At 27.0% G+C, this 21,909-nt stretch overlaps 2 protein-coding genes across 2 annotated transcripts; one reads left to right on the top strand and one right to left on the bottom strand.

Annotated features, from left to right (window-relative positions):
• Window positions 1-241: 241 nt before the first annotated feature.
• LOC126844672 (calcineurin-binding protein cabin-1-like) lies at window positions 242-15,511 on the bottom strand. The gene is made up of 32 exons (XM_050583034.1): window positions 15,240-15,511; window positions 14,463-14,576; window positions 14,258-14,392; window positions 14,056-14,157; window positions 13,028-13,236; window positions 12,720-12,954; window positions 12,524-12,647; window positions 12,303-12,447; window positions 11,119-11,286; window positions 10,864-11,055; window positions 10,630-10,803; window positions 10,378-10,549; window positions 9,685-9,797; window positions 9,420-9,609; window positions 9,181-9,346; window positions 7,569-7,710; window positions 7,175-7,270; window positions 6,588-6,768; window positions 6,322-6,496; window positions 5,921-6,057; window positions 5,729-5,842; window positions 5,457-5,621; window positions 4,810-4,908; window positions 4,528-4,737; window positions 3,936-4,075; window positions 3,446-3,569; window positions 3,294-3,363; window positions 2,479-2,678; window positions 2,244-2,407; window positions 1,887-2,124; window positions 1,512-1,604; window positions 242-1,450 (listed from the first exon to the last, which is right to left on the bottom strand). The coding sequence occupies exons 1-32, from the start codon at window positions 15,333-15,335 to the stop codon at window positions 437-439; spliced, it is 5,697 nt and encodes a 1,898-aa protein (XP_050438991.1). The 5' UTR covers window positions 15,336-15,511; the 3' UTR covers window positions 242-436.
• A 183-nt stretch (window positions 15,512-15,694) lies between these two features.
• On the top strand, window positions 15,695-21,875 carry LOC126844440 (probable ATP-dependent RNA helicase pitchoune). Its single transcript, XM_050582638.1, has 6 exons — window positions 15,695-16,130; window positions 16,195-16,611; window positions 17,784-17,948; window positions 18,011-18,312; window positions 20,930-21,082; window positions 21,168-21,875. The coding sequence occupies exons 1-6, from the start codon at window positions 16,115-16,117 to the stop codon at window positions 21,645-21,647; spliced, it is 1,533 nt and encodes a 510-aa protein (XP_050438595.1). The 5' UTR covers window positions 15,695-16,114; the 3' UTR covers window positions 21,648-21,875.
• The last annotated feature ends 34 nt before the right edge of the window (window positions 21,876-21,909 follow it).

The following is a 21,909-nucleotide window of genomic DNA, read 5'->3' as shown; positions in this document are numbered from 1 at the left end:
TGATTTTAACCAAACATAAAATTATAATTAACTCACTACACCCTATACACTAACTTTTATATCAAAAGATTAATAAAGTAGGTAAAAAATGTTTTTTTATTGGTTTTCAAAATAATTTATAGAAATAATTCTACATTAGTATAGTGAAAAAAATAGATAGTGTTTGAATTCACAATGCAAAAAAATGATAAATACATAGTAATTACAAATACAATATTACTTGACTAGATGCCTAAAAATAAAAATAAACAGGAAACTGCTCAAAAACTTCACAATAATTAGGTACATGTCTATGAAATAAATAAATTTACTTAAAATAATACTAATACATCTAATTTTTACAAAAACTTAACTTAAAAATATATAACAAACCAAATAATGTTTTATTATTAATTAAAAAATACATATATTATTTTGAGACTATATTAATTTATTACTATTTTTTTTCTGTTTTTGTTATAGTTAAATCTTTCCCAAGTTGTTGAATAGCTTGTTGAAAATTAAATTGTTCCGATGCACTTGATAGATTTCGAGCCAAAGGAATAATATTTTTACTGTGACTTTCTTTTCGAACTTTATGTTCATTTTTGTTGGAAATGGGTGTAATACTTAAACCTGGACATGAAGATAATAACAATGCCGGATTCATTGGAACAACAGGTGGTTTTTTGATTTTTGGAGTTGTATTATGGAATACAGTGGATTTTAGTCGAGCCTGTTCTGCTGCTGAGTCTAAATTGATATAAACTGCATTTCGTTTTGATGTACTAGGTGGTTCTTTTACCTTACTAACAACCATGCCCGAAGTTTGATTAAATTCCAGAAGTCTACATTTTTCAATATTTAATTTATTAGATTTTGATTTTTCTAAAGATTGTTCATTGAGTGTTTTATTGGGTTTAGGATTAATAATTCTATTTATTTCTACTTCTGGAGTACATTTATAATGATGAATGGGTTTTATTAGCTCACTAGATTTACCAGATGAATGATGTTTAGATTTGGGTTGACAATTAATTTCTACTTCGATAGATTTCGATTTTTGCAAACATTTAATTTCATCATTTATAGAATTAGAATTTACTTTTAATTTATTATGTTGCAAATGGCTAATATCAGAATGTTCTAATGATAAGTTCATAGGGGATCGATTGGTGACGTCCAGAGTTTTTTTTTTAGAAATGCGTTTAATTTTTGGTTTACTTTCTTGTAGTTTATGTTGCAATGCATTCTTATAATTTTCGAGTAAATTTGGTGTAATAAATTGAATGTGGTCTTTATGTGTAGATATTAAAGAGTTAAGTTGATTTGTTAAATCGCTGGTAGTATCTGAAGGCATATCTGAATAGAATTGTCTCTTTTGAGTTATAGAAGGTAGTGGAGTTAAAGTTATTGGAGGGTAATCAAATTTGTAGGCATGTTTCTCTTGAACAGTTGAAGTCAAAGGTATCTGAAAAAAGTAATATGTTTTAGATATATTTAGAAAGTAAATAATTATTAATTTTATATACTATGTTTTCATTATTTGTCACAATCTTTCCAGTTTCTTTTTGTTTTTCAAGTTTAAGTGAATATTTTATTATTACATCAATAGGAACTTCATCCTGAAAATAATAATAATCAATGTAGAGGTTTAATAATAATAATAATTGATATTATTTATTTTTTAAATTTATTACAACAGTTGGGGTATAAGAGTATAGTATAATACATATTATTAATTTTTGTTAAAATGCTAATTTATCTAAAACAAAAATTGAGTTAGGTAATAATTAGCCTACCCAAGATTTCTTATATACTCAAGCACATATGTCCTATGAATTTTTTAGCAAGTAGTATAATTTTTGTAATAATTATGTATAGATTATCTATGTTAACAATGTTACCTTAATTTCAAAAATATTTTGGTAAACATTCAGTAATAATTTGGAAAGTGTGTTATCCTTTTGTGACCAATGCTTTATTACTTGCTTGTATATTCTATAAACTTCGACTAAAAGTTGTTCATTTTTAGTTCGACTATTAGTTTTAGAATTTTCTGATTTTAGTTTTCGTAGTATTTGAATACTAAGGTTTAAAGCCTCTTTGGAAATTCCTTCCCGTTCATCATCACGCAAGTATTTCCTGAAATAAAAATAATGACAGTAGTTATATGATATTAATTAATAATAATTAGTATAAATAATATTAGTATTTGAGAGAAACAGCTGTAAATGTTTAAAGCTATAGTTATTTTATTATACTTGTTAGGATCAGGTTTATTTTTCAATTGCAAAGCCAATTCAAATAATGCCTTGTAATCTCCAGTTTCTTTGAGAAAGTCCAGCAACAAATGAATTGAGCGGCTCATATGGTATGCAAATGAACCAGGCCTGTCTATTTCACCAACAGGTATTCGCCAAATTCCCTATATATAATGAGATTAACTGTTAAATAAATTACATATTTATAAAACTAAATATGTAATAACAAATTTACCTGGAAAAAGTTACGATTTGTTTGATTGGCAAATAGTCCATTTTTACCCAATAACAATTCTCTACATTTTGTAAAATCCTTATGAGTAGGAGATCGGAAGTAAAAATGAGCTAGTCGATAATACGATTTGTAATGCTGAGGAAACCGTTTTAAGCAGTTGTCTAGAGCCGCCAAACACCATTGAATTAATTTCCAATAAACTGTGAAAAAACAAAGTATTTAAATATTTGCTTAAATAGTGTCTGTAGAAAAGAAAATGTTTAAAATATAACATGTTATCATTTATAACATATTATACAAGAAGAAAAGTTGTTCTAAATACAATACATATTATATGTAATATAATATTAAGTAATAAATTGTCATATTGTCATGTCATATTTATAAATGACATAGTAAATTTTATAATAGTAGTCAAAAGTTATAATAGAACATAGGTAACGTCATTTAGTATTTTTAGGTATATATTAATTTATAATAGAACTATGTTTTACATAAAAAATAAGGAGTTTTCTGTTACACTAGTCAACAACGTTGATAATAAAGCTATAATAGTATATAAAAATTTCAAAAAATATAACATAGTATAAGCAAAATAAAAAAATAACCGGTTATCATATAAAGATAATAAAAATTAATAGTATTTAACCATAAAAGTAATATTGAATAATAATTAATTTACACTAGATAGAGTAGTTATGCTGATCATTAATATGTTCTCTAAAGAAATAGAATACAAATATTGATGCCAAATTCCTGAGCCCAAACCCAAGTTCATGGACACTAGTGTCTTTTTATTTTAGAAAATTACTTACGCTGTGATAAATCTTGATCGTTTGAGGAGTTATTCAATTTGATTTTCTTTAAGGGTACATGGGAATCATCCTTAAAAATAAATAAGTTTTTGTTATGTTATTTTAAGTGTCGACTAAATCTTTCTAATATCCTTTTTTTTAATCATACTCACAAGTACTAGTTTTTTATTAGTTTGGGCTGACCTTTTGGTTTCGACCACATCATTAAGATCACAACCTAATACCATTTCTTCGTATTCACTTTCTTTACAATTTACAGTATCTGGGTTTGTTTTACTATAAATATAACTTATTATTAGTATTGATATAAAATAAATAAATAAAATATTATATACACAGTGGTTGAATTGGGGGGGGGGGGAACTACTCTTGTTTATTATTTTTTGTGTAGCGTATAATTATATATATATATGTATAACTCCTTGTTAGCACTTCTAAAAATAAAATAAACACCATAGGCATTGACTATACAAAATTAGAGCCACATTATGCATTTTTGGACTTGATGCTAGATTAAATATACATATGGGGAGTGTTTTAAATAGGTTACAATTAAAATAAGGAATGTAAAATGTGAAATTAAATCAATGTGAAATATGAATACTATAAAAAAAGTTTAAAAAAAAATTGTTGTTAACTTACTCATCTTTGTTTAATATTGGTGAACTATTTGATAATTGGACAAAGAAATTCTCAATTTTAACCAATAACTCATTACTGATAGAATTATTATCATATTTTTCTAATAATTTCAGTGCTGCTGCATGGATTCTATAATAAACCTATTTTTAAAAATATTAGTCAACATATTCAAAAGTCCAAACTGAAGATAAATTAGTTGGTATTATGTAGTGTACATTTAATGATACATCATTAATTTTTGTTAACTGATATTTTATTTTTTATTGTATATGACTACATAAATACTACATTTGAATATATTTTACATTCCCATTGTAATAATATGGATGAACAATTTTAAAATTACTTAAAAAAAAAAAATGATTTTTGATCTTTTTATTAAATTTAAGTAATAATTTAAACAAGTCAATGGTGATAAAATTATAAAAAAAATATATTTTTTTCGGGTTAATTTACTAATTTATCATTAGGGTATAACATTATATCTAAAACTTAATTGTTTTGTATTATAATCAAATTTTTGCTAATGTTTACTCTAAAATAAATATATGTGATGATCTTTATATTATAATTCATTTAAAGCATTCATTACCTCTAGGAGTTCCATAGAATAATATTGTGGAGTACTAAATTGTATAAGCTCTGGGTATTTAGCCCCATAAGAGTCTAAGTATCCAATTGCTTTTAAATAATGATCCATAAATAAGGTAGGATCTTCCTCATTTTTTTCAGCTATTTTACCAAGTATATAATGATGTATCCATCTTTCATCTATATCATCACACTCTGTATATTCCCACACCTTCATAATAAAATAAAAAACATTATATTTCACTTAAAATCATAAATCGTAATGTTATGTTTAAGAATTTACATTGTTTGCAGACTCAAAACATTTTTGTGCAACTATGATCATTTTTTCTTTTTCTTTTTCAAGTTCTCCGAACATTTGTAAACTCATATTGGATGTTTCCTAAATAAAAAGTATTGAATATTTAAACATTTATTATTGCTGTATTAATACATTATACATGCAAAACATATAATTTTGATCATAAAACCACATTCAAAAGAGTTTCTATTCAATTCTGTGAATGTAATCCAAATTGTGATAAGAAATTATTAGATTAGGTTCGTAGCAAGGGGAATTTATATTAGCCTGTACTGGCCAAAAGATTACTACCCCATACAAAAGTTTATTTATCAGGTGCAATAAAATTGTGATACATTTTTATTTGAATCAATTACAAATATTAATAAGAATTTCATTCCAAATTATAAAAAAAATGTATTTGCACTTCCTGAGATAGGTTAGGTTAGGTATTTATAAGCCTGACCTTAGATGCCTCTAATATATTAATAATTAAATTACTAAAATAATATTTTAATAATGTTTAGTTTTGATTTTATAAAACTAATTAATGCCTCTAATATATTAATAATTGAATTACTAAAATAACTTTTTAATAATGTTTAGTTTTGATTTTATAAAACTAATTAATAAGTACTAAAATTACATGCCTGTTTTAATAACCTTGAGCAGTATGACTGTATGCTGTAAGTGAATGTGCCATATTCAATCAATATTTTAGTGTTTTCCGGACTCAATTTTAGCGATTGCTTAAAACAACGTCCAGCCATATGAGCTTCTCTAATTATTTTACCTTCACTTTTTATTGAATTGCACTTAACATAAAGATTATTTGATTAGTTTTTATTTGGCATTTATACAGTATTAATCAGAATTTGTAAAAAATCTTTCGGCATTAGAAAGATAATATACTTTTACTTACAGAGTTTAGTAAAGTTTCAATTAGACTTCCACGTGCTAAGGCCATAGCTGCCCATGAATCAAAACGACCAACATTATTACAAAGATCTAGCAGATAATATTGGATTGCTTCTTTCTAAAATATTCATTGAAAAGTCTTGTTGTTAATAAATAAATCATTATAATAAATCTGACAAAGCTTTCTTAAACATACCAAATTTTTGTTTTTAAAGTTGTAATCGGCCATTAAATAGAATATATCTTTTACATCATTAGGCAATAAATTATCATTTAACGGGAGTTTATCCGAAACACCTCTTATAAATTTTGTCAAATTATCCATCAATCGCTCTGTGACAAATATAATTAATATTAATAGTTAAAACAAGTTCTTCAGAGATAACACCTACTTAGAGGTAGATGTAGATGGGGAAGAAAAAGTGGGTGAATGTGATAAATAAGATATGGAGGTGTATAAAATGAATATAGAAATTGTGACAAATATGGAGATGAGAAGTGAGTGGACCTCATTTGTAAGGGATAAGGTACAGAAATAGAAAAAATTTAATGGTAAATGAATTTTACAAAGCATGTTTTAGATATTGATAAATTTACCTGGATTGATTTCACTAGGTATTAAATTTATGACTTGTTTTAATATTGCTTCAGAATTGTTCACTGGGAAAGATTTAGCTTTGTCATCGTAACTCGGCAACTCAACTGGTCTATGAAACTGAACTAACTGCCTAGCTCGCGGCCAAGTTAATGCCAGGCCCATAGAACCGTGATCCTATAAATGTATTTCATTATTGTCGCTTTAAATTAATTAAATTTAATCAATTTTATTATTTAATATCACAATTAATTAATTCATTCATTACCACTAAATTACCACGAGGTTTGTTATTACGTTTATTTATTGTATGTGTATACAAACAATAAAATATTTGTTCGACGTGTTGACACAGTACTTCATTGTAAATATCTGAATAGATATAAGGTTGTATTTCGTTTAATGTTAAATACAAAAGACCACCATCTTCAAAGCAACACCAAGATCTCCTAAAAAACAAATTATAGTAAAAGAACTAATTAGTTACTAATGTTAAATTTAAAAAATATAAAAAAAACAACAATAGTATCAGCCTATGCTTATTTTCATACCACTCTAACTACTCCGATTTCTTCTCTTCATAATGGGCCCAAAAAATCTCAGTATATTTTTTTTCATTTTGACTGCTATCAAAATCACGCTTATGCTACTTCTTATGTATTTATTCTTTATACCATCTTTTCTTACCACTCCACTCAACCACCTAAGCATTATCATATCCGCTATACTCAGTCTCTGTTATATTTTCCTGTCTACATATCATATTATTGATTAATAAAATAAATAAATAAATCGCCGATATTTATAACAACCAGTTAATTTAATTACTATGATTAAGTACTTAATTTGACTTACTTCCCCAAGTACTCATGTCCAAGGATTAAAAGTGATAATGAGTGAGGTATGCCAGAAATTGGCAAACAAATTGAATTTTCCGTGTTTGATTCTTCACTGTAAAACAGGGTTTTAATAGATAAGTAAATGTAAATTGTCAATTTTTTTTACATTTTTTCCTTTTCCCCTTCGTAAAAGCACGGGCCATACTTTCAAATTTTTTTTAATATTCAAATTTTGTTTTTGTTGTATAGGGCCCACGCTTTTCTTTTTAGTTAAAAATTAAGAATATGGTAATTTTTTTTTTTATTACTTGGAACTGTTATTACTGCCAAATTTAATATAGGTATTACAGTTTAAGTAACTATGAAACATTTTAAAAAATGTCTTACATTTTTAAAAACTGTATACTTACTATTTTAATAAGTGATAAACTAATAGCCATGGTGGAATCACTTCAATGCTTGGATTGCCTTCTACTGTTTCAATAAGGTATGATAACAAATTTATAACAGACTGCAAAAGTCTAGATTTATATCCTTGAGTCAATTCATCAACTAAAAAAACACAAACAAACATAATATAATTTTTATACGATTCAGTATAAGTATATGAACTTTGTAAGTAAAATCAGACGCGTTGAGCCTTTTTATTTTTTTTAATATTAAAATGACATGTGTAGCTTGTTGGGTTTCAGTGTCATTTCTACAGGTTAGAATTATTTCAGTACATTAATTATTGTAAATTAGTATAGTTACAAAAGTGTTTATAGTTTGATTTAATTGCATATACTCTATACTACAAATTCAGGCTCATTACTACACAAAAAAATAAAGGCAACTTAGTAACTAGGTAAATTGACAGTGAATAGTGATCTAATTTTATAATTGATAAGAACTTCAACTATAATATAAATTTTCTATAAACAAATTTGAGGTATCTCTCGCCAAATCATATCCCATTTGATGTTTACACCTGCTTTTTCCAATAATTTTTTTTTAACATGCTTATAATTGTCTTTCTTGTCAGATTATACTAGGGATGGGGTTTTCAAAATCTAGATTTATAAAAATACAATAATGCTACTATTTCTAACTCTTTTTAATTAACAAATGAATAGAAAATATATGAATAGTATAAAACAAATTTCTTTAAAAAAAATTCTAAATGAGAAAATAGATAAAATTAAAAACATTCAAATTATTTCTAGTTTTCGAATTTAATAGATTATTTTATTCAGTTTTGACTTTTTATAATTTTTTTATAAAGTATTTTTAATTCAGTTAATAAAATATTAATTAGTTCTTCATATGGAAAGAAAACAGTTTTTGTGAATATACAATCCTCAGTATACCTTAGAGTCCACCTTAACACCCCCAATTTATCTCTAGGCTTTCTACCGCCACCCTAAAGACCTCCAACGCCAACAAAGGGGCGTTATCGCCCACTTTGAGAAACTGTGTCTTAGACCGCAGTCGAAGTTTACACATGGTATAATATAGGTAAAATATGACAAAAATAATTTTTAAAACTAACTTTTAAACCAGGCTTTGCCCAGGGTTAATTGTTTTAAAATGTTCAACTAAAGCTGTTCAAAACTAATTAAGTATTTATTTCCCATTAATAAGATCACATTAAAACCAAAAATCTGCATTGGGAATTTACGTAGTGGCTACACTATATACATACAATATAATGGTATACAGTTTGTTTATACGTCAACAAAATCATACATAATAAACATGAAAATATTGCTCTTTCACTTTCAATTGAAATAGAAAAACCTCTTGGGGAGAAAATGAGTGAAAATTCTGTGTTGAAAAAATGCATCATGTAATTTTTAGGTTAATTTATTATGAGCTTTAAGGTATAAGTTATTAGATTTTTGGCTTTGTAGTTAAAAAAAATATTCTAGTTAGCTGAAGTGACACATAAACATACCTCAATTTAATTTATCAAAAATAATTAAGACAGGAATATTTTTTTATTGATAATAATAATGATTTAAATTGTCAGTATTTACTTACAAACACATAGGCCAACGGTTCTAATTGATTCCAACATAGCATAGAATATATTGTTAATGAACTCGGATTGACAATTTTTTTGGGTTGTATCACATTCTTCTATTAAACTTTTACGATGGTGTAGTATAGCTTCATATAAACAGGGCTCACACCATTTAAATAACTCCTAAATAAATAACAATTTTAGTTAGAAAGTTTCAAGTATAAAATAAATACACAACACATTTTTTTAAACTTACATGATAATTTTTTTGTTCTAAAAGAGACTTTAACAAATAAATATACTGATTTAGCCGTGTCATTGATTTATAGGTGGGTATTTCTATTGTAGAACGACTTTGTGACTTAAGTGTTTCTTGTAAAACATCAATAATAGTCTGATATTCTTGTACTTCATACAGATCTTTTACAGTGCTTAAAAGATTATTTCTAAAACAGAATAAAAAATCAAAATTTGTACGATATATTTAAAAAAACAAACATGTAGAATTTTAGTTTACAAACCGTTTTAAGGTAGTTATTAGTTTTTCAACTATTTTTTTATTTATCTTATAAAAATATTCTAAATTGGGTAAAACAATTTCAAATTCTTCATGATTGTCAAAGTTGTTCAATAGCTAAACAAAAAATACATATAATTGATTACTAGTTAATAGTTTTAATACTAATTGTGTGCAGCTTAAGAGGCATAAGATTTGACAACATTATAGTGGAAAACATTAAATTTTGTAGAACAGTAGCAAAGCATTATTTATAATATAAATGATAATTTGCTACGGTTGATATACATTTTATATCAACATGGTATATCAAATTTAATATGCAAAAAACAGATTACAAAAATATTCAAAATTTTTTGTGTATGGATGCATATTATTGTTAATTTGATAATCAAATTTCAACACAGTTATATTATTTCAACTCTTGTAGTATATTCTGTTTATTTAACAAAAGAGAAGCATATTTTTACTAATCACGATGACTTGCATATTTTATGCACGCGCAAAATATCAAGTTTTATACTTCAAAATGTATAATACATATTGTACTGTATGATAACAATAAAAAAAAATTAAATATACTAGTTTTTGGTTTCTTTTTAATACACTTTTAAGGCATAATAAACACACTACTATTTAATACAGTCATTAAACTATTATTCTAAATTAGAAACAGAAGGCTATATATTGTTATTACCATATCAAGGACATTACAAGTAAGTTCAGTTTCTTTATCCTGTAAATAAAATAAAGCTCGTAGCCAAAGAAACCGATTAATTAGATTATTATTATCTCCTTTAATGTCTAATACGTTTAAAATATCATCAATATCACCAATCCACAAAGAACAAAAATCTCCTCCAAAAATGCTACAAAAAAAAAAAAAAAATGTTTGATTAATTTTTTACAAAAAATTTATAAAATAACAATTTGAAAATAAATATGGTACCTTCCTTCCAATGGTTTGCGGTCAAGTCTTAGCTGAAAATATTGGTCACAAAGTAGTTCTCCATATGTAAGAACGGACAATACATCATTTATTATTTCAGTTTGATTTAAATCATTTAATAAATGGAGTTCCGTTTTATTTATGTTTGTTATATTTTGCTTTCCTGTATGAATCCTAAATAAAAAAATATGCATCAGAATACAAATAATAATAGTAATAATTATTTAAACTAACCACACTCTTTTAAAAATATCAATATATATATTTATAAGTTCCAAAGGCCAGGCATAATTCCACTTCCTGGTAATTACAATCAAATAGTTTTGTAAAAAATCAGAAATTGATTTGTTTTCATTAACTGTCAAGAATGTTTTTATTTCTTTTGTTTCCAATTCAGTACCGAAAAATCCTTCATTTTTTATTTGTCTGTAAAGAAAAATAATCATTTATGTTCATTTTAAAATAAATGTATTATTTAAGAACACAAACTTAAGACGCTCTTCATCAGATAAATTGCTTTTTAGTAGATTTTCAGTTTGTCCATCACTTAATGCATCTGAAAACTCATATAATCTGTATAAATCCATTGTATCCATAGAGTCATCAGACCATTTTATTGAATTTATATTAATTTTATCACTGCCATCTTTATTAAACCTAAAAATAAAAATTTGACAAATTTTAATAGTTTTCAATTAACAAATTAAGTTATTAATAAATATGTTCCGAGTCTGTTCTTGGTTCGCAACTCTCTTTTCTCATCCAATGCTCTCATTTTAAAGAATTGTTATTTATTGTTCAGTTTATTTACAGACGACTTCGAATTTTTTATTGGTTAGTCAAGAAATCAAAGGGAAGGTTTTTGCAGATTATCTTGTTATAAGTTGTGACTGTTTGTATCTTTTCACTGTTGCAATTCTTTAACTGACTTTCTATCACTTATTATACACTCAATCTCCCGCAAATGGAACAAACCATTGGTCCCATTAACCAGCTTCCTCCTAAACCTATTTATTAACCCTAATAACTCTTATTCAATTTCATTTTATTGCTATATCAAATAAATCTTAAGTTCCATATTCTCGGCTTTACTTGGATCACAGCCTCATTCCTCTTCACACTTATTATTTTTCCTTAGACGATTCTTCTTTTTGCTACCATCACTCACGTCCTATTAAATATGACGTCTCACATATTTGGTCTCAATATATATCACTTGCTACACAACGATTATCCCTCAAAAATTTCTTATAGATTTGTTAAGCTAGCCCAACACTGCTGGCAAAAATATTTGCAAACATGTTTGCGGGAATGCATCATCCTTTGTTGATACATCAAAACATCAAAGAAATGTTTAATGGGAATGTACATATTAGCACACACAAAAACCCATATAATTAATAAATGTCTGCTTAAGTTTTGCATGCCTCATGGACTCAGCTCAACATATCATTTTTTTTCCGTCAATATCTTCAAACTTGTAAAATTGCTATTTTCTATTTTATCGTCTTTTTTTTTATAATATGTTATGTTTATCAAATTTAATGTATTGATTAATTAATTAATTAACTTAATTGTTGTTAATATTAAAAAAATCATAAAAAATGTAGCCTTTTAGAATTTTTACTTTTTAACTAAATTGTTAACATAATTAATTACTTATTAATTCTTACATCAAATGAGATGGCATTATGTTCCAAATAGCCTTTGCTAACGAAGACTCATTGGCTTTAGTATTTGCTTTGTTTCGAGCTGATCTCCGGCTTAGTTTTAATTGATCCAAGGATGGCGAACTTTTTCTGCGTTTTGATGAAACAACTAAATATAGTTAAAAATAAAAATTAAATTGTTATAAATATATACATTATATTCGTTTAAAAAAATTAATAATAACCATGATGTTTGAATGAAGGGTTTTGAAAATCTTTCTCATTTAAAACATTATCCACTTTCAGGCATTTAGTTAAATCCATTTGGTCTGAAGATTCATCATAGAACTTTATGGGTTCATAAAGTAACTAAAATAAAATTAATAAAAATATATATTTATGAATAAAACATTTTTTTTATAAATTAAATTAAATTATTACCGAGTGATTGTGATGTTCAAATATGTTATCATAAATATTTAATAACCATTTACCAAAATTAAGTAAATTTGGAAAATTCAAAGTTTTTGCACACAATATTGGATTAATTGTATTATTATATGAATGTTTTTCTACTTTTAAACTAGGATCATTTGTTTTTATATCAGATATTTCACCTAATATTCGTTGTTGTATGTTTTCATCAATTTCATCTGTACACTCCACATCTAAACCACTAGAAAAGTATAAATTAAGTAGAATTTTGAATTTGTCATTATTTTTAAAGGTATAATATATTGCAATCTTACCCATTTGGACAATAACTTTTGAAATAAGATATTAAACTAGGAAATTTTTTGTATATGAGTTCTTTAATAAAATGACCTTTTAGATACCCAGGATCTAAACATAGTGATATACTTATATAATATAAGCAACACACAAATTCACTACTCGCAAACAATAAGGTAATCAATTTATCCAATGTAGGCCAATGGTTAGGATTACATTTTAGGCCCTAAAAATTAATATAAAACACATTATAATATTAATTAACAAATTAATATTTGTTTGGTTATTGACATATATAAGTATAAGGATCATATATTAGTTTAGTAAAGTATACGTATAAAGGTTCAAATAAAAGTGTCAAAAGTATGTGTGGAGTAATAATGGACTTTTAGTGTTAGAGTAAGTGTGCTTCACGGTTCTGCTTTGAACCCTTACCCGTTTTCTTTTGTAATGGATGAAATTAAGAAATAAATACAGGATGAGGTACTATGGTGCATGATGTTTGAAGATGATATACTTTTGGTAAGAGAAACTCGGGATGAAGTAAACAGTTGTCTAGAGAAGTGAAGAATAACACTTAAAGGAAAGGAATTAAGGATTAGTAGAAGTAAAACAGAATACATTGAGTATGCGTTTGGAAGAATAGGACAATAGACTAAGACAAAGCAAGAAATGACAATACGTGGTGACAAATTAGCCAGTAAGGGAGGTTGAGAGTTTTTAATTACTTAGGATCATTTGTATAAAGGAACAACACTTTTGATAAGTATGTGAAACATAGGATTAAGTGATGGTGGCTCAAATGGAGAGAATGATCAGGTATTTTACAAAGTTAAGTTCTGCAGGTGAGGTGAGACTGACTATGTTGTATGGTTCGATGTGTTAAGCTGCAAACAGGAAAATAGAATAGAGAATAAGTGTAGCAAAGATGCGAATGCTTAGGTAGATAAGTGGAGTGACGAGAGGAGATAAGATAATAAATAATATGCAAAACTAGATACTAAAATCCAATAATATAATTATTAAAATAAAATTTGTGAAATACCTCTAAAAAAGCAGATATAGCTTGGTCAGTGTTATATATTTTACTATGAGCAAGCCCTATCCGATACCAAAGATTCAAATCTGTACTGTCCATTTTCAAAGCCTTAAAAAGAAATAAGAACAACATATATACATATATATATATATATATATATATATAATATCTAGATACACTTTTTACTTATTTAAATTATAATACTAACCTCTTGATAATGAGTTAAGGCTATTTGAAATTTACTTTTTTTTACCATTATATTTCCTAAATTGGTGAGGCAGCAATATTTTAAATGAGCCAAAACCGATTTTGATGAATCTTTCTGATTCAATGTGGTGTTTAACTAAATCAGAATATAATTTACGTCAACTTATACACGTGAGTTTTATAGTTTTAGCTATTAAGACACTTACACAGCTGATAATTTCACTTTCTAGCAATTTATACAATTCAATTTCAGCATCATCTATTTGTTCCCTAGCTAAGTATTGTAAGGCTTGACTATACTGGAGTTGTGCTTTGGTTTCCTAAAATTTGTATTTAAAAAAACATAATTATTATTAAGATACAAAATGAGTAGTAATGTTAATGAATCAGTTATGATATTTAAACCTAACTTAAAAATTATCCAATAATATTAGTCTTTATTAAAATCATAATTATAAACAAAATGTTATTATTTTTAGCAAAACAAAAGGTTTAGTTAAATATATCAGTAGTCATAGTTTGGGTAGAGGGTAAGTCATTCATAAAAAGAACCTAACACGTTGACAACTCTCCATGATATTTTTACAAACTAGTATTAATTTTAAGAAAAACTATAGGTTATTTCAAAAACTTAAATAAATATACAATGTTTAGTTATTTAATATGTTAATTTTATTACTTGATTGATACCAAAAAGTAGCATTTTTATAATTAAATATAAAAACATTGATACTTCCATGTAAGTTCTGTAATTTTGTTGTTTTAACAGTTTTTTTATAAGACATTGTGGATTACAAGGACTTCATCGATATATAAATAAGTAAATGTAAATATAATAGACTATTGTGATCAAAAAGTATAAATGTTTGTAAAATATTTTATATAAGTACATAAACTATCATTTAAATTAGCATACTCATATTTTTTTATTACAGTAAAACATTTATAACATTATCATGTACTTATTTATTAACTAAACTCACCAACGCTTCTTTTGTGATTTTAACAGGTGCTTCTTCGTCATTGCTACTCTCATCCGAAGAGGAAGCATTTAACGCTTTAAGTTTTGAAGGAAGCATAGTAGACGTTATTAGATATAAAAAATAATTACCATTGTTTAATAATTAAAGCTAAATATTATGTTCAAAAAACGATAAGCGATTCTTTAAAAATGTATTTAAAACTCATTTGAAGAATTGATATTTATATTATACATTTTAAAAATGAAAAGAAAGTCTCAACACTAGGATAATATCTGTTTTGTTATTTCTGTGATCAAAACATTATCTGTCAACAACACTTATTATCTGTGATAGTTTGATAAGATAGAATTATCACCTTCTGACATTTTTTAAAACTTTAAATCTGAGATTCCGAGGTTAATATTAAAAAAAAGTAATAACCATTTGAGTTAAGGTCTCTAATTTGTGAAATATTATTATTGGTAAATTATAAACTACCATTTAAGTAGTATTTTATTATAATTAACCGTTAATTATTATCTTTCAGTTTGGTAAATATTGAACCGTGGTTACGCAAATACAATATACCTATTGTCACGTGTGTCCGGTTCTGTGTGTAAATTCTTTGCTTCATAACCTATATATTGAAAAATGAAATATGTAACTTAAATTTAATAACCGGTACTTACTACTTACCTATTAGTATTTAGTTAGTTTATTGACATTTTTGTTTGGCAAATGTGTAAATTGTTATTTGTACTTGTATAGTACATGACAAAATCTATTTTGTGATGGAATAATATAGTAACATAATATAGTATATATTATATTAAAGTATATTAAAAAAATTTGTTTTTATATTCAATTTCTGTTTAAAATAACAATTCAGAAACGTCATGAATGATGACAATTGTAAGTAAAAAGAAAACAGTATTTCATTAGTTTATTTTCGTTTGAAATAATTTTTTTTGTGCAGTATTACCAGGCTCTAGCCTTGAATTAAAAATCATGGCTGCTGAACGTAATTTCACTAGTTTGGAAGGCCATGTATGTGAGAACACCCTTAAAGGTATTGCAGACATGGGGTTTACAACCATGACGGAGATTCAATCAAAGACCATACCTCCATTATTAGAAGGTAGAGATTTAGTGGGAGCAGCTAAAACTGGTAGTGGGAAAACCTTAGCGTTTTTAGTACCTGCCGTAGACCTTATATATAAATTAAAGTTTATGCCAAGAAATGGTACTGGTGTTATTATCATTTCCCCGACAAGAGAACTTTCAATGCAAACATATGGTGTTCTTAAAGAACTAATGAAACATCATCATCATACTTACGGTTTATTGATGGGTGGTGCTAACAGACAAACAGAAGCTACAAAGTTATCCAAAGGTATTTCATGACTTAAAATCTCTGATTGTATTCTAATTTGTTAATATTTGTAGTAGGTATATATAAGTCTGTATAATTAATTGCATTCACTAATATATAACGGTGGGTATAAATGCACTTTACTGGACACCCTTCTTTTTCAATTTTTTTTCCCGCCATAATATAGTGTTTATTACACGGATTGCGAATCTGAGTTATAGCTAAAGAGTCCGCCTAATTCTGACTTTAGATTCGCAATCGGTGTAAAAAACACTATAATACAGGAGAATAGTGGGGAAAAAATCGAAAAAGAAGGGTGTCCGGTAAAGTGCATTTGTTCCTAACAGTGTCTTTATACTATGGGGGTTATGAAGCAAATTAAAAGAGAGTAGCTGACATTTTTTATTTATTCTGCCACCTGTCCTCAGTTAAATTTTACCACAAGCTCGTATAAGCTGTTTTAAATAGAATAAGTTCAAGTTCCTTATTTTATAAACAAGCTTTAATGCATAAAATAAGGTAAACATTAAATGGCCGTACCAGAAATCAAATTCAGGCTTGTCATTCAGTTACTTACCTCAAAGCTATCTGGAATCTCGTCTTTCACACCACTAATGATAAAAATTAATATATATTTTTTTAAGATATTATATATATCTATTTATATAAATAATGCTGCCCCTGTGGGGTCGGGGATTAGAATAGACCCACAGTAACACCTGCTTATCGTAAAAGGCGATTAAAAAGAGGTAGCAGGGGGCAGCAGTAACCGCTACTACCGACCATTGGCGAGTTTTGCAGCAAAACTAACGGCAATGGGAGGATTTGACGAAGGCAGTTTGGACATATTTCAAGTACTGGCTTGTCAACTGCGATGTGGAAGGAGAAGGATACCACCACATTATTATTCCAAGTCAACAGCATGAAGAGAGAAGAATGGCCAGTAACAGAGAAGAGTGGAGGGAGTATCAGTATGGAAGAATGCTGTATAACCAACCTTAAGGGTTGATTACTTAGGAAGATAAATAATGCGTTGATGGTGGTCACATGTAAAAGATTTAAAACTTAATATATTACAAACATATTCCCATTTAAAAATATTATCAATGTTGATGTCTATGTTGGCATTAAATAATAATCATACAAAATTATGAAATTTTAAGGTTTTTAAGTATTACATTTCTATTTTATAGGCATAAATATCATTGTTGCAACACCTGGACGATTGTTGGATCATTTGCAAAATTCTCCTGACTTTTTATACAAAAATCTCCAGTGTCTTATCATTGATGAAGCTGATCGTATATTGGATATTGGGTTTGAAGAAGAAATAAAACAAATAATAAATTTATTACCAAGTAAATTGCTGCTAAATAAAATAATTCTTTTTATATTTGGTAATTTCTTTTATATTTTATAGAACGAAGACAAACTATGTTATTTAGTGCAACCAAAACTCCAAAAACTGATGCCCTAACTACATTTGCATTGAAAAAAGAGCCTATTTATATAGGTGTAGATGACAGTAAAGATGAAGCAACTGTTGAAGGTTTAGAGCAAGGATATGTAGTATGTCCTTCAGAAAAACGTTTTCTTTTGTTATTCACATTCTTAAAGAAAAATAGAAATAAAAAAGTAATGGTATTCTTTAGTTCATGCCTAGCAGTGAAATATTTCCACGAATTACTCAATTATATCGACTTGCCTGTTATGTGTATACACGTGAGTATATATTTTTTTTTTAATTATGAAATAAAACATTGTGTGAACAATTCGAAATGAGAGAATTAAACATTTTAAACCTATAGTTTCTTTTGTGATGCTACTAGCCTTAACTCTGACCCACCTCTTTTCTTCAACAATTTTTTTCATGCACGTTAACATTTTTATATGTTGTTGGATTTATTTTTTGAGTTGATAGCATTTAAAGTTACAGTTGAGGATTCAAATGCAAGTGTGTTGTATTATTATGTAGGGATCCAGCGACACGGCAGTGGCGCGAAGCTAAGTAAGAAAATAGCGAGCGCTCACCGCCGTGTACACTATACACAAAGTACCACAATCCCATTAAACGCGTGTAAATTTTCCCATAAATTTTGGAATGACTTTTTGGGCAAACGGCTGGACAGTAATGAACATATGAGATATCAGTAGACTGGATCGAACAAATTAACATATTGAATGGTTGAATACTTTCTTAGTTACAAGCAAAATAGTACAACATTTCTGAGGTTTCGAGATACTTGTTTTAGTCAATAAACTATTATGATGACCGCGCGGTGCCAGGCGTTGTGTATGATGGCGAGGGGTCGGATCGGTGGAGTCCCCACTATTGTTATGTCTACAGCTACACTGTCATGCGATTGTTGTGTATTGTGCTGTACCTTGTGGTGTGTTGTCTCTGTGTTAATTTGCTAGTGCTAATACTGACAGTTAATACTATATTATTATATAATAATATAAAAAAAAACTACTGACATTCCAACAAAAACACTTAGTTAACTGTGTAAATGGAAGCTAAGTAAAAAAAGAAGTGTTTCAACATCAGCCTTAAAATATGTGATATAATATAGAAACTAAGTCAATACCATAATGTAATATATTTATTTTACACCGTTGTAAACAAATAAAATTAGTCGACATATCAAACCAGTCATGAAAAAATTCAAAATTTAGTTTATTGGCCGGAAGTTGAATTTTTTTTCCTGCTATAGTTATCCTACTATGTCCCTATTAAACGGGTGCTATATTTACTAGATAGGAAGTCAACTGATTTTATTTGTTTACAACGGTGTAAAATAAATATATTACATTATGGTATTGACTTAGTTCCAGTATTATATCACGTATTTTAAGGCTGATGTTGAAACACTTCTTTTTTTTTTCTTAGCTTCTATTTACACTGAGTTAACAAAGTGTTTTTGTTGGGATAAAACTAACATATAGTACTACCTATACCTTAATGTGCTAATAACCAGGGTTCCGTAACATAACAGAATATATTGTTATAAGCTCTATTATTTTGTTCACCAAAATCATAAATTGTGTGAACATTATAATAAATAAAATAATAATTTTTGTTGCTTTGAGAACGTTATAACAAATAAGAGTTCTATATTTATACTAAGAAAATGTAGGCTTCTATTTTAGGAGTTAGAGGGGTTAATAGGGTTTGAAAATTGATTGTTTTTGATATTATTGCTTACCATTTCTTTGGTAATTAATTTATATGTATTAACTTTTAAAACAGCATTTTTTTAAAATTAATACGTATTTAATAAGAACACTTGTAAGTATAATTCCTTACAGACAATGTATGCATAAGCTAATAAATATATAGAAAAACTTAAAAAATTCCCTCATTATGTTTTTGAAATAAAAAAATTAATAATGTTATTCATTATAACATTCTTGGAACAAAAAAACTGGTTGTCATATTATTTTACAATTAGTTAAATATAGTTATAAAATAGTTTTTAAAAATGTAAACTTTTTCGTTTATTTATTCAGATTTCTAACCGTATTAAAATGATTTAAATATATTATATATACTATCTGTAAAATGCATACATTTAATTTAAGTTATATTTAGAAATGTTTAAAAGTTAATTTGACAAAAGTTCTGCATTATTAAAGAGTAATGAAGTTTAACTGTCAAAAACTATTTTGTTAACTAACCTATTAAATTATAATTGATTGTACAAAAAGTACAATAAGTTATGTATTAAATGTTAATACATTTTATTACCTTAAGAGGACGCCATACCGGCCATTTCTAAGGAGTAAAGTATAGGCATTTTTTGGAAAATCTTAGAGTTTGAACTATAATGTATACTTATTAATACAGTTATGAGGATACTTTGTTGATTGCTATTTTTTTTTGTCAGACTATCACAGTCATGTCTATAGGATAAATTACAATTTTTTCCCCATCAAAAATGCTTTGCGGGGATTAATTTTTATCAAGCTTCATATATAGTTCATACATATTATTTATAACAAAATTATCTGTGTTCCATCATCCGTATTTTTTCGATATACCTAATACAACTAACGCTATATCATTTTTAAAAAATTCCTTTCTTTCTTAATTAATTAATTATTCATTAACTGGTTGAAATATTTAAAAAAGGGCGATGATAGAATACAGACAATGTTGTTGTCTATGTTATGTAAAAATTTAGTTTCTTAGTTTTAATTATAGCCTTTGTAAAATTAATCCGTGCAAGGCGAGTTTTTTATAGAAAATAACAGGTGTGTGACGTCCTCTTAATGTAGAACGTATTTTGATGGAACTTAATTTGTTTTTTTTTAAATAACGGAAATTTTTTTTATTTAGGGAAAGCAAAAACAAGAAAAGCGTACAACTACATTTTTTCAATTTTGTAATGCCGAAACTGGTATACTACTGTGCACAGATGTAGCAGCTCGAGGATTAGATATTCCGTTAGTTGACTGGATTGTTCAGTATGACCCACCTGATGATCCTAAAGTGTGTACATTCATTTATTTATTAAGTAAATTAGATATTAATAGATTTTCATATTTGTTATGTAATTTATTTTTTGTTTATCTAGGAATATATTCATCGTGTTGGACGTACAGCTCGTGGTGAAGGTAGTAGTGGCCACGCTTTACTTATTCTGCGACCAGAAGAGTTAGGATTTTTGCAATATCTGAAAAAAGCTAAAGTTCCATTAAACGAATTTGAATTTTCATGGAATAAAATATCAGATATTCAATTACAACTTGAAAAACTTGTAGCCAAGAATTATTTTTTACATATTTCTGCTAAAGAAGCATTTAAATCTTACGTCCGCGCGTATGATTCTCACCATCTCAAACAGATATTTGATGTTGGAACATTGGATATTGTGAAAGTAGCTCAGTCATTTGGGTTTTCTTCCCCTCCAGCGGTAGAACTTAATGCAAAAGCAGTTCGTCCAAGAAAACGACATGGTGGTGGCGGCTTAGGAAAGTTTAAAAATTTGAACAAACCCGATAACAAAAAAGTGTACAAATTTGTTCAGCCGCCAATAAAAAAAAGAAAAAATTAATAAATAATGATTTATAAAATTGTATTACAAATTATAATTGCTTTAACACTAATATTTAATTTTGATAAATCAGTTTAAACGATCTCCCCTCATTTGTATTCAAACTATATTGTTCAGTATGTCGTTAAATACTGATTTTTGTGATGATTTAATGACTATTAACTATTTTTATAAAAACCTGTGATATGACTAATAAATAGAGAGTAATAGAAGCATAGTATATAGTGAGCTCTTTATGTGCACTATTTATTGTCCCACGCTA

Source organism: Adelges cooleyi, unplaced genomic scaffold (genome assembly GCF_023614345.1).
Source record: "Adelges cooleyi isolate 19-005CV unplaced genomic scaffold, UGA_ACOO_1.1 ACOO_flye_CR_arks_rails_tigmint_CR_PRNA_651, whole genome shotgun sequence".
Lineage (NCBI taxonomy): Eukaryota > Metazoa > Arthropoda > Insecta > Hemiptera > Adelgidae > Adelges > Adelges cooleyi.
The sequence above is the reverse complement of the archived record's forward strand: the minus strand, read 5'-3'. Positions and strand labels throughout refer to the sequence as shown.

Excerpts from the sequence above, each read along its gene's own strand:
- LOC126844672 (XM_050583034.1), bottom strand. The coding sequence starts at position 15,335 with ATGCTTCCTTCAAAACTTAAAGCGTTAAATGCTTCCTCTTCGGATGAG. Across the intron at positions 6,769-7,174 it reads GGACATGAGTACTTGGGGAA|GAGATCTTGGTGTTGCTTTG; the intron begins GTAAGTCAAATT and ends TTTGTTTTTTAG. Across the intron at positions 2,679-3,293 it reads CGATCAAGATTTATCACAGC|TTTATTGGAAATTAATTCAA; the intron begins GTAAGTAATTTT and ends GTTTTTTCACAG.
- LOC126844440 (XM_050582638.1), top strand. Across the intron at positions 17,949-18,010 it reads AATAATAAATTTATTACCAA|AACGAAGACAAACTATGTTA; the intron begins GTAAATTGCTGC and ends TATATTTTATAG. Across the intron at positions 21,083-21,167 it reads ACCCACCTGATGATCCTAAA|GAATATATTCATCGTGTTGG; the intron begins GTGTGTACATTC and ends TTGTTTATCTAG.